The 13502-nt window shown below is 37.8% G+C and overlaps 1 protein-coding gene across 1 annotated transcript in view; it reads left to right on the forward strand.

Moving 5' to 3' along the window:
* Nucleotides 1–13148, forward strand: part of sgpl1 (sphingosine-1-phosphate lyase 1) — a 65484-nt gene extending 52336 nt beyond the window's left edge. The window contains exons 8-14 of the mRNA XM_008106648.3: nucleotides 154–259; nucleotides 458–556; nucleotides 1605–1754; nucleotides 5541–5779; nucleotides 8137–8283; nucleotides 9579–9699; nucleotides 11037–13148. Of these exons, the coding sequence (XP_008104855.2) occupies nucleotides 154–259; nucleotides 458–556; nucleotides 1605–1754; nucleotides 5541–5779; nucleotides 8137–8283; nucleotides 9579–9699; nucleotides 11037–11180 (1006 nt within the window). The 3' untranslated portion in view covers nucleotides 11181–13148. The remainder of the gene's footprint in view (nucleotides 1–153; nucleotides 260–457; nucleotides 557–1604; nucleotides 1755–5540; nucleotides 5780–8136; nucleotides 8284–9578; nucleotides 9700–11036) is intronic.
* Nucleotides 13149–13502: the final 354 nt, after the last annotated feature.

The following is a 13502-nucleotide window of genomic DNA, read 5'->3' on the forward strand; positions in this document are numbered from 1 at the left end:
AGATGTTTTATACCATATTGAGGGAGTGCTGTATTTCAACCTTGATGTCTTCTTTTTTAGAAATGAGAGAAGAACATAAGGAATGCAACATAGAGAACCACAGATCATCGTCTAAGATGCATTGATTTCTGTGTGTGTTTTTCCCCATCCTAGGCTCGTCCCCCAAAGTGTGCATGCCGCGTTTGATAAAGCTGCTCATTATTTTGGGATGAAGATTGTACACATTCCATTAACCAAATCTATGCAAGTGGATGTTAAGGTATTATCTTGATATTATTCCGACATCTCCCAAAAATGGAGATTTGATAGAAAATAAAATAAGAAAAGAAATGGCCAGAAAATAAAACTGGAAGTTAGTCCTTTTGAAGGACATGCTTTCATCTCTCTGCAATTTTAAAGATTGCTATATATTATATGTTTTGCTTTTTTTCTAATAATTTGCCTCTAAATTTTTCAGGCAATGAAGAGAGCCATTTCCAAGAATACGGCCATGTTGGTCTGTTCAGCACCTCAGTTCCCTCACGGGGTCATGGATCCTATTGAGGAAGTAGCAAAGGTAACCTTTTATTTTTTTTCCTCTAGTTTATTTTGTAGTTTCTCTACAAGAAGGAAATTATAACTACAATCACTGCAATATTGAAGGTTGTAATCAGTGGGAATCCAGAAGATCTTTTTTAGTTGATGTCGGCCTTGCTGGTTGTAGGATGAAACATCTATAAAAATACATACTTTTCCAATTTCCATAGTCCAGCTATATATACATTACATTACACAGTTATACTTGTGCCTATGAAGACAGAAGTTTATGGCATTCATGTACACATGCAGAGTAGCTGCAGAGTAAGGAATTCCTGCAGTAATCGTCCTTCACTTGGAAGGGAGAATGACCTCCAACATTTGGTGTTCTTAATGCATTGTGGCTCTTGAGGTGGAGACTTTGTTCCTTCAACATAAAGTCCCACTGGTATAGACAGTAATGAGCTCAAATGAGCTAATTTAGCTCAGTGTGATATAAAACAACTTTATATGTTCTGTTCTGGTTAATAATAATAATAATAATAATAATAATAATAATAATAATAATAATAATTGTATTTCTTACCCACCTCTCCTCGTGGCTTGAGGTGGGTTACAGCATAAATAAAACACATAAGAATCCTATAACATGAATGCAGGATCCAAGATGTTCAAGTATTTAATTGTAGTAGGAGACTTTGTCAAGGGGAAGACAGGAGAAAAAGTAATTTCCTGTGGTCAGTTCTGACTTTGAAGCAACCTTATAGTGATGCAGATCTATCGTTATCTTGCTTCATTATGAATAAATTAGCATCAGTTTGGATGTTATAAATTGAAAGTTTAATCAACATTACCAAAATCATAATTCGCTTGTAATACTTTCCCTAGTTGCAACTCAAAGTTTGAGATTGTGTATTTCAGGGGAAACCATTGTATATTTCCCAGAAAGAATGCCTGGACTTTTCCAAATATGAAATCAAAATGATCCTTGATATTTTGAAGGTTCAACCTCTGCAAGAAGTGTGCAATCATCATTACTTTGGTTTAGCTTATGAAATTAAACCTGTTTATTCCTTATCTTGCCACAGCTTGCAGTGAAATATGACATTCCCTTCCATGTGGATGCCTGCCTTGGAGGCTTTCTCATTGTCTTTATGGAAAAAGCAGGGTTCCCTCTAAAGCATCCCTTTGATTTCCAAGTGGAGGGGGTCACCAGCATTTCTGCGGATACCCACAAGGTGAGTCAAAGTAGATCTGCTTGGAATTCTGTACTAATTGCACAGCCTCTAAACTGGTTCAGACATATTTCTTCTAACTGTCCTTCCAAGTGAAGCCTCCTTATCCTAATTTTGTGTAGAGTATGGAAAAAAAATGCAGCCTACTTTCAGTTATTAGAGTAGATCTATTGAATCAGATGAAATTATATCTTGCTTTATCAAGTTCATATTAAGTCATTGCTCCACCCTAGTTGGGACTAGTAGTTACATTTAAGCCCTGCGTAGTGTCATAACTTGTGTATGGCTGCAATCATAGGCACCTCAAAATGTATTAAAATGGATTTTAAGGTTCTCCCCCATGATCTTATAGCACTTTCAACTTCCTTCATGTTTACAAGTCTCACTTAGCACACTTTTGCCCAGTTCAATTTATGATTTCATTGCTGTTTTAACTTGTGTTTTATTAATGATTGTGACTTTATTTTATGTCTTTTTAATGTTCATTTGCGCGTTTTTCGGTACTTGATATTATTGTATGTTCGTTTTGTATTTGTAAGCCACCCCGAGTCCCCCTGGGGAGATGGAGGCGGAGTATAAAAATAAAATTATTATTATTATATTATGTTAAGAAAAGGACATAAGGAAAAAGGTAGACACATTGCAGTGGTCCACTTAACCCATCCTATGAAATTAAGAGTTCAAAAAGCTAAGGAGTAGCTCGATAAATGTACTTATCTTCAAAATTCAGAATATTCTGCTTTGGTGAATATATCTATATATATAAAAGAGTGATGGCATCACGGCAATTCACAAAACAACAAAAGTACAGGCCCCCCAACTTCAAAATTTGACAACACAACCCATCATCCACGCCTCAAGGTTGATACAACAAAAAGAAAAGAAAAATAAAGTCCTAATTAGAGGGAGAGCAATAATTGTTTTTATCCATTTGCTGCCAGTTTAGAGGGCTAATCTCTGCCCACTTGGTTGCCTAGCAACCAAGGGACAGGCAGGTTTCAGTTAGGGGACAGGCAGATTTAGGCCTCACTTAGACTTCTTCCACAGATTATCTAATTTGCACTGGATTATATGGCAGTGTAGACTCAAGGCCCTTCCACACAGCTATATAACCCATTTATAATCTTATATTATCTGCTTTGCACTGGATTATCTTGACTCCACACTGCCATATAATCCACTTCAGTGTGCATTTTATCCAGCTGTGCAAAAGAGGCCTCATATAATTCAGTTCTGAGCAGATAATATAAGATTAGAAATATACAGTAGAGTCTCACTTATCCAACGTAAACAGGCCGGCAGGATAAGTGAATATGTTGGATAATAAGAAGGGATTTAGGAAAAGCCAATTAAACATCAAATTAGGTAATCGTTATACAAATTAAGCACCAAAACATCATATTATACAACAAATTTGACAGAAAAAGTAGTTCCATGCGCAGTAATGCTATGTTGTAATTACAGTAGAGTCTCACTTATCCAACGCTCGCTTATCCAACATTCTGGATTATCCAACGCATTTTTGTAGTCAATGCTTTCAATATATCGTGATATTTTGGTGCTAAATTCATAAATACAGTAATTACTATATAGCATTACTGTGTACTGAACTACTTTTTCTGACAAATTTGTTGTCTAACATGATGTTTTGGTGCTTAATTTGTAAAATCATAACTTAATTTGATGTTTAATAGGGTTATCCTTAATTCCTCATTATCCAACATATTTGCTTATCCAACGTTCTGCCGGCTCGTTTATGTTGGATAAGTGAGACTCTACTGTACTGTATTTACAAATTTACCACTAAAATATCACAATGAATTTAAAACACTGACTACAAAAACATTGATTATGAAAAGGCAGACTGCGTTGGATAATCCAGAACATTGTATAAGCGAATGTTGTATTCCCATCATCAAAGTCTGGCAAATCCTGTTTTCTCAGGGCCACAGACAGTAGAATATAAATATCGCAAACAAATATCACTCTGAAAACAAGGGTATTCCAGACAGGAAACAATCAGGGCCAGCTAACATCTCCCAACAAAGTATTCCCATCATCAAAGTCTGGAAAATCCTCTGTTTTCTCAGGGCCACAGACAGTAGAAGCACATAAAATATCGCAAACAACACCACTCTGAAAACAAGGGAATTCCAGACAGGAAACAATCAGGGCCAGCTAACACCTCCCAACAAAAAATTCACTCAGGGAGGAAACAGCCAGGCTTTAAAGCTGCAAGGCCATTACATCCTAATCATTTTTCCTAATTGCAGCATTCATACTTGCCTCCAACAAACAAAAAAAACCAATCAGAAATATTGTATATTCACAACCTTTAGGAAATAATATCCCCTGATGGCGCAGCGTGTTAAAGCGCTGAGCTGCTGAACTTCTGGACTGAAAGGCCACAGGTTTGAATTGGGGGAGCGGAGAGAGCCCCCACTGTTAGCTCCAGCTTCTGCCAACCCAGAAGTTCGAAAACATGCAAATGTGAGTGCATCAATAGGTACTGCTCCGGCGGGAAGGTAACGCCGCTCCATGTAGTCATCCCACATGACCTTGGAGGAGTCTACGGACAACGCCGGCTCTTCGGCTTAGAAATGGAGATGAGCACCAACCTCCAGAGTAAGACACGACTGAACTTAATGTCTGGGGAAAACCTTTACCCTTGACCTTAACTACCACCAATTCCTCAATACTTTATTTCCCATACCACCATACTTCGCCACAGCAACGCGTGGCCGGGCACAGCTAGTATATATATATATATGTGTGTGTGTGTGTATTGTGTGTGTGTGATGCCTCTTTTTTGTTAAAGGCAGCACTAGAGAGCTTTTTTGTCATTGTTTTTTAACTTTAATTACCATCAGCTCCAGTCAACGTGCCTCAAGATGAGGCATGATGGTAATTGAAATTTATCAATATCAGTTTCCATAATAAGGTAATATTTATGAAATGTCCTTTATCTTGTCTTTAAAAAAGAAAATCTAATTGCCTCTGTACAGCCTAGACTAGACTACAGGTTGCGTATCCAAACAGTTTGGGTCCAGAAGTGTTTTAGATTTGGATTATTTTGTTTTGGAATAGTTGCAAATATATATATATATATATATGAGATATATATTGGAGATGGGATCAGGTCTACACACGAAATTAATTTGTGGTCTCTATAAACCTCATACACATCTGAGCCGTGGTGGCTGAACTGCTGACCTGAAGGTTGGGTTGCTGACCTGAAGGTTGGCAGTTCAAATCTGTGAGATGGGGTGAGCTCTCATCTGTTAGCTCTAGCTTGCAGGGTCATAAGAGAAGCCTCTCAGCAAGATGGTAACACATCTCGGCGTCCCTGTAGGGAGCCAGTTCTGTCACACCAGAAGCAACTTGCAGTATGTTCTCAAGTTGCTTCTGACACAATAAAAAAGCTGTGAGAAGTATTATTTCTCATAATTTTGTGTATGAAAAATATTGTGTACATTGTGTACATTGAATGATCAGAAAGCAAGGGAGTCACTCTCTCAGCCACCCGTATGGACAGTGTTGCATTTGGGAGCATTTCTGATTTCTGGATAAGGGATGCTCAGCCTGTAGTGGTAAGAAGGCTTTATAAAACATTTACAATATTTCAGCATTTTGTTGGGACATGTAATATTTTACTTTCACTCTGTGGCTCCCATTAGAAGAAGCTGCAACCCATCTGTAGAATGCAGGCTTCACGTTGCTCTTAGCTGTGGATTTACATCAAGTGCTATTTTGATTTACACCTTCCAATTCCCATCTCCTCTATTGCAGTATGGTTATGCTCCAAAAGGCTCTTCTGTAATACTGTACAGAGACACGAAATACCGGCACCATCAGTTTTTTATCGCTCCTGACTGGCAAGGAGGGATCTATGCCTCCCCTACCATTGCGGGTTCCAGGCCTGGTGGCCTCATTGCAGCTTGCTGGGCAACTTTAATCCACATAGGAGAAGACGGTTATGTGGAGGCCACTCGGAAAATAATTTCAACAGCACGGTACCTTGAATCAGAGTACGTACAAGGCTTGAGTTATTGCTCCCTTCATTTATTTCCCCTTTTCTTGTTTTGGTTAGAGGAGTGAACTAGGTGAGTTAGAATACCAGGAAGTAAATATCTGTCCAGGAAATATGTTTTTTTTATCCAGGAAGATAATGTCCCAAAAACCTTTTGAAAGGCAGATGCAAAGGGGAAAGGGGAGCCTTTTCCTTGGGTATGCAGCAAACATGCAGGAGAATTGCCAAAAAATGCATAGCCAAGGATATATAACAACAGAGGAATTTCAGGGCTTATGAGATTGTCTGGCAGAGAGTTTTCATGTTTCTCCCATTCTGTTTTGCTTTGCTCTCCTGCAACTTAGTAAGTCTAGTGACAAACCTACATCTTAGTTCAAATTGTACATGTGTACACAGTTCAATAGTGAAACAAGTATGGTTCCTCATCCCTGTCGTTTAGGATTGAGGGTTCTTTGCCCTAACTTCACAATCTACATCTTGCTAAATTCCTAATAGCTTGTCATTTTGGTCAACTGAGCTTCCAAACATCAAACCTTCTCTTAAGAATCTCTTAAGCTTTTGACTTTCAGGAATTTAATATAATACAATAATCATGCAGATTTATATATTTTGTAGATTAATTATGTAAAAGAATTGGCTTACATAATTGCATACTCATCATACAGTACAAATATTTCCAGTCTAATGGCATTGCTTTTTAAAAAGATTTTTCTTGTCTAGGCACATTGCTTCTATTGACATGTCATCTTAAAATGAGCATATCTCAGCCTTACAAGGCATATATTATGTGTAGAGTATAAACATGTTACTTGTGGTACATATTTATTTCTTATTTATTTATTTGTGGTATTTATATACTTCCCTACTCAACCCCAAAGGGAACTCAGGGCGGTTCATAGTGTTGGCAACAATTCAATGCCCTCGATAAATTTTAAAAAAAGTATAAAACAGTATACATAATCATTACTGTTACAGTAGAGTCTCACTTATCCAAGCTAAACGGGCCGGCAGAACCTTGGGTAATATCTTGGATAATAAGGAGGGATTAAGGAAAAGCCTATTAAACATCAAACTAGGTTATGATTTTATAAATTAAGCACCAAAACATCATGTTTTACAAGAAATTTGACAGAAATAGTAGTTCAATATGCAGTAATGTTATGTTGTAATTACTGTATTTACAAATTTAGCACCAAAATATCACGATATATTGAAAACATTGACTACAAAAATGCCTTGTATAATCCAGAACCTTGGATAGGTGAGACTCTACTGTATTATGAATGAAAGCCCATTCATTCCTAACCTGGGCTTTTGCAGCACATCCTTCCCCAATACCGCATATTAGTCACCCCTGAATTACAAAAACACAAGTGTCTCTTTTCCAAGGAATCTGATTCCCCAAATAATAGATGGAAAGGAATTCAAAGACATGGTCATGTTAGTTTATTTCAGCATGAAAAGATGCAAAGAAAGGCTATAGTACCTTTGAGACAAATTGAGAGAAAGAAATTTCTAACTTAAGCTTTTGAGGAGGCATTAGATGAAGTGGATTGGAATCCACAAAATGTTATGCTGGAAATTGCTTTTTTTCTCAGTCTGAAAGGTGCTACAGGGTATTTTGTATTTTTCTAAGCAGATTTGTATTTTTCTAAGATGGGAGAGAAATTCAGAAGCAGGCTAATAGAATGGACTTCATCTGCTCTCCTGGATGTTAGTAGTACTGTTTCCTTTGTTCTTTCACTTTAGGGGGCTGAATTGTAACTACTATCTTCCCTTCTAGCTTCTCTCTGGTTTTATTCCCCCTTATGTCTTGTACTCATCTCCTGTAATTCTATAATTCTATAAAAACTGCAACTCTGTGACTTGTGACTGTCTTTCTCGTCCCTGAGGAGCTTGTTTCACAATTGACTTTGGCAGTAGAGCTGAATGGCATCTATTCACATTTATAATAGCTATGAGCCACATAGCCAATAAATTAGATTTGTAAAAATACAAATTTCCTCCCAATACCACAACATTTTGTTTGTGGCCTCCTCTCTGGCCTTGGAGGACTCATCAGTCCAAGTGGATTTGCCAGAAATGTGATTGGAATTCCAAAGTCCTTCACCGCATAATAACTTTTTGGGGAAACATGTTTTTGGAGCATGAGCAGGTACTGGATCATTTGTTAAGCACAAAATAATTGTACCCATAGGAACAACTCTGAGATCAAGGGCGGGGGTTAGTTATATTAATAAGCAAACATTGATGTTTAAAGAATATTGTTACTTGAACTTAATGTAAATTGAGTTTGCAGTGTTTGGAACGACTTATGAAGATATGAAACATGTCTTCATCTTTGATTTTTTTCAGGTTGAGGAAAATTGACAACATCTTTATTTTGGGAAACCCTGAAGTATGTGTCCTTGCTTTAGGGTCTGACACATTTGACATATATCAGTTATCAAACATGTTATTAACTAAAGGATGGAACCTGAACACTCTGCAGTTTCCACCAAGGTGAGAACACTGTGACCTATGTTCTTTTGATGCACAGTATTTGAGCTGTGAACATGGAGAGATCAGCCCAGTTGTTTCCCTGGTCTAGTATGATTTTTCTGACAGGCCAGATATGAGTACAGTAGGCATTCTGCCATTAAAGCTGGAGAAGATATGCAGTGATCATGATCAGCTGACATTGAGAACCTGAATTTTCCAGAAATTTGTCCAATTTGTTTTGAAAAGCCATCTAAACTTTACTCTAGACTTGGTGGTGTAATGGATTGAATATTGGGGGTTCCAATTCCTGCTGGGCATGAAACCTCTGGTTGACCTTAGGCAAACGTCAAAGGAAGGCAATGTCACCTCCCACCAAATAAATCTTGCCAACAAAATCCTATGATAGGATAACCTTAGAATTGAAATGACGTTAAGGCACACAGTTCTGTCTGCACAGAATTGTGGTAGGGACTCATAAGTAGAATTATCTTTTAAATTATTTAAATTAGTTTCTAGTATTATATGAGAGGGAAGACAGCTTCTCTCTATCCTTCCTCCCCATCAAGGAGGGCCTTTCCCATATCTACTGCATTGTATTTTACCATTGATTAATATCCAGGTTTGTTCAAAGTTAAAATTGTTAATATGGGTCATTTGGAAGATTGTATGCTTTTCTCTAGATCATTGAGAGCTGATTTGGGGCTCAGTTAGTTGGATCTGTTCTCCCAAGAAGTATTATCTGGACTCTAGGAAGCCCTGCCAAATTTGAATAAATATGGAAAATAAGCCTTTATTTGTGATTTCATTTCAAAAATTGCAAAGGAAAACAAGAAAAGGAAGATTTGATTTTAATTTGTCTCTCATGGATTGTTTGTAATCATAACATGGAGAGAGGAAATGGAGCCCCCATGTAATTTACATATACCTTGGTATCTGCTGGTATTTGGTTCCAGGGCATTCTGCAAATATCAAAATCTGTGGATGTCTATGTCCCATTATAGACAATTTGGTTCCAGGGCATTCTGCAAATATCAAAATCTGTGGATGTCTATGTCCCATTATAGACAATGGTGTGTATAAAATGGCAAAATCAAGGGTTTTTGGTTTTTTTGGAGGTATGTAAAAAAAATATTTTTAAGCTGTGGATGGTTGAATTGGTGGATACAGAGGGCTAGCTAGTTTGGCACCAGTCTTAGTGCATGTTCGGTTTCCCTGGATTGCAGAAAATACAGGACTAAAGAGAACAAATGCAGACTTTTGTGAAACCACTTGTTATGTAGAAAGGTAAAACTTTGTCTTCTGTACTTCTTCCTTAGTATTCATATTTGCTTAACACTCCTGCACACAAAACCTGGAGTGGCAGAGCAACTCTTGAATGATATCAGAGAATGCGTCAAGGAAATCATGAAGGACCCAAAAGCCAAGACTACTGGAATGGTAAAATGACCCTTAATTTTCAGTGGGGTTTTAAAAATTGAATTTATGATCATCTGAAGTCAGAGGTGTATTGAATTAGGGCAAAATAATTAAAAGTTAATTCAGACAAGCAGGTATATTTCTGATAAGTAAAAACACAGTTCAAGGAATTGGGCTCCAGTCTATTTGGATAAGGTTGTTTTTCCTTTGAGAAATCACATTTATAGTTGGCAATACTCCTAATATTCTCAAGCCTAGACTTGGATGATGATGATATGATTATAGTAATAGTAGTAGTAAGTAGTAGTCATAGTAGTAGTTTTATTTCTTCCCTGCCTCTCCTCCTCGCTTGAGGATACCTAGATTAACAGGAGTGACTTGTGCATCTGAGACTGGTGTGCCAAATACGTTTATTTCTAGAGACACAGAAAAAGGCCATGATGATTTAAACAAATTCTCAACATTTGTTTTACCATGCATCCCCTTTAAATATCTTTTGTGCCATGGACTGCCAAGATTTAAAAGGTTGAAGGGCATAAAACATTTAAGAAACAAGTACATGCTGTAGGGTTTAAAACAAACCTTAAGGAAGTTATATTTATGGAGTTCAGATATGAGCAACCCCAACTCAACTAAGTCAGAAGTTTTATTTAATTCAGAATCCACAATTCCTGTCTTACAAAAAGATGTAAGGACTGCCTGATTTGGAGAACTGCTTTCTCCAGTACAAGCCAGTCTGGCTGCTCATATTTGCTGGAGAGATCCTTCTCTGTTAGACTAAGATACGAGTATATATTTATGTCTAGAACAGTGGTTTTCAACCTGTGGGTCCCCAGATGTTTTGGCCTTCAACTCCCATAAATCCTAACAGCTGGTAAACTGGCTAGTATTTCTGGGAGTTGTAGGCCAAACTACCTGGGGACCCACAGGTTGAGAACCACTGGTCTAGAATTTGCAAGGGCCTTCTTGAAAGTTGCAGCCAAACTTTTCAGATTCATTATCTCACGGTCTTATCCAGGCAGGGAAAACTTTCTGGTCCCTGTCTGATCTGTTTTCCTGTACTTTTCTTTTAATCTGCATTTTTTCCTTGAACTATGTTTTTATTTGGTTGTCATTTTTTCTAAAAAAAGCAACAACACCCTGCATACATTTTATTTCTTTGTGATGTGTGATATGGTTTGTGGGCATGTGTATTTGTTATGCTTTGGATTTCATTTTTAGCAGCCGTTGAGCAGTTTTAAAGACAAAGGAGGGGGGATAAATATCACCAGTAAATGAAAAGTAAAAAATCTTGATTAGAAGGAAATCCGTTTGCATTTACTGACCTTTGTGCCTATTGTTTTTGTTTGGAATTCTAGGGTGCTATTTATGGCATGGCACAAACCATACCCGACAGAAGCATGATTTCAGAGATCGCCGGGGGTTACTTGGATTGCCTATACTGTACAGACGTTCCTTCATCAGCAAATGCACAAATGAATGGCTCTCCAAGCCACCATTGATTCTGGCATAACTGTTCTACAGTGGCTAAGTGGCATTTTAAAGATATCTAGGGAAAGTAAAACACAACTTGGAAGATGTTCTTCCTGCAAGTGAAGGGGACACGGCAGCTTTGGTCATCTGTTTCATAAAATCTTCCTTCCTTCCTAGGATAAGCACAGACATATTTGTAACTTTTCCTTGGCTTTGATATCTCACAAGTTGTGTCTCTAACACCACCTCTTTGTATTCCTTTGTGCCAGCAGGTCCTCAGAAGAGTAGCTATATTTTCTTGTTAAAGCAAGTCATTCCATCTATGTTCTCACTTGGGTCTTTGAAATCGGTTCATTCCCTACCTTTCCTGTTGGATTTGTTTTTTGTGTTGAACAGCGAGCAGTTCTAAAAGTCTGGATGCTAACAACCTTTGGGATAAGAACTGAAATGATGTAAGTGTGGTTCAGATTGTTATGTATGGGAATCTACATTGAATCCCAGAGACTACAGGAAGTTCTAAGGAAGTTCTCTATTAATTTTCACCACCCACTTGCATGCAGACAATATTTTTCTAATTTCCCTGGAGTTTTTAAAACACAATCCACAATTTTTGCCCAGTTGTGTCTATCTGTTGAAAGACAACAAACAGTTCTTTTCTTTGCTGCAGGTAAAGATACTGCCCACTGAGAGAAATGCTAGGAAACTATATTTATGATTCCTGGGTACCAGCATCCTATTTGAGAAGACCAGATATCCTAGTTAGTGCACTTCCAAGCCTTATACTGAGCTGAGAGTCTGTACAGAAGTTTGGCATGGATTTTAACTCTCAAAATGTAAATTGATCTTATTTAGCAAATTTTGCCTTTTGGGTTTTCTTCTTGCTAATGCAATGACTGTGAGGTACATTCTTGAGAAAGGATGTGCAGGTTTTGCCTTAATGTTAAAGGCAGTCGTTCTGGGAAACCAGGAAGGAGGCCAAAGACTGTCAAAACAGATCATCAACTTTTTCACGGTACTACACTGAAAATAACCTCAGTGGCAAATCAGCCTCAGGTATAATACTCCTCACCCTCCATGTGTTATATTGTCTGAGCCGACCTAATATAACAGAGTGAAAGGACAGGCCTCTATAATGGTTGTATGGAGGAGTGGCTTGAATTATAAATTATTTCCACCTTGTGGTTGTTTGCTTCTAGAAAATAGCTATAATTATTTTTGTGAAATTTCTGGGGCAAAAGGCAAGTAACCACTAGTTTGTTCCAAGGCTTAGACAAGGGTTGGAGTAGTTTCCAGTCAGGTCTTGAGCCATTTCTGTATAGCACTAGGCTCTTCCCTAGGTGTCCAAAGTGTTTTATCACATTTCAGTGATATTTTAGAGGAAACTTAGTGCTGAATTTACAGCCATAGACTTCTGAAATGCTTCTTCTCCCATCTCAAGCCAGTATTTACACAGTCCTTGATGGCTTGATGTGTTGAGATTGGATAAACATTCACCATTTTCACCAATGTGAATTTTGGGAATAAGTGTCAATCCCTTGTAGCCATCTTTTCTTAGTTCTGAATGGAGGGAGCAAAAAATGACTTGAATACTGTTCCTTGTGACATGTGTATGAACAGATATCTATTGTATATTTCAATCAGTGCAAAGGTACGGTTTCAATAGCACTGTTTTATAATATTTAAGAAAGGGAAACGTTTGACTGTCATGTCCTAACCATGTACTTACCTAGATGGATCTGATAATCCTATTTTTTATTCACATTATAGAGTGGAACAAAGCTCTTGTCAGAACTTTCTGCAAGATCTGAAGTTTTGCAATTGAAGCCAATCTCTGTTTGCATACTCTTGTACAGAAACTTCAGTAGGACTGTTGTGAATGCATAGCCCAGTTTACTTCATCATGAAGTAAGTTTCAGGTTTAAAATAAAAAGGGCAAAATGTTTCATTTTGAATGTTGGATAATTTCTATGCAAAATTAAATCTGAAATATACATTTACACTTCTTAGTGGTGTTTACTTATTAATAGCTAAAAACATTTTGTATTTACAGTAGAGTCTCGCTTATCTGACATAAACGGGCCGGCAGAACATTAGCTAAATGAAAATGTATAATACAGAGTCTCCTACTGTTACCCGTCCAACGCAGCGCTAGACACCTAGAATACTAACAACAGGGACTCAAAGGGTTAAGGCAAGGCAATGCCTCAGGGCTAGAGCGGCCCAGCAGGAAGTGCCCAGATGTAGAAGAAGAGGAGCGTGGAAATCACAGAGGGAAGGAGGGAGGACGCTTCCGCTTCCAGTCCTGCTTCTTTTCCCCCTTTCCTCCCTTATCCTCTTCATCTTGCCATTTT

Source organism: Anolis carolinensis, chromosome 3 (assembly GCF_035594765.1).
Source record: "Anolis carolinensis isolate JA03-04 chromosome 3, rAnoCar3.1.pri, whole genome shotgun sequence".
Classification (NCBI taxonomy): Eukaryota; Metazoa; Chordata; class Lepidosauria; order Squamata; family Dactyloidae; genus Anolis; species Anolis carolinensis.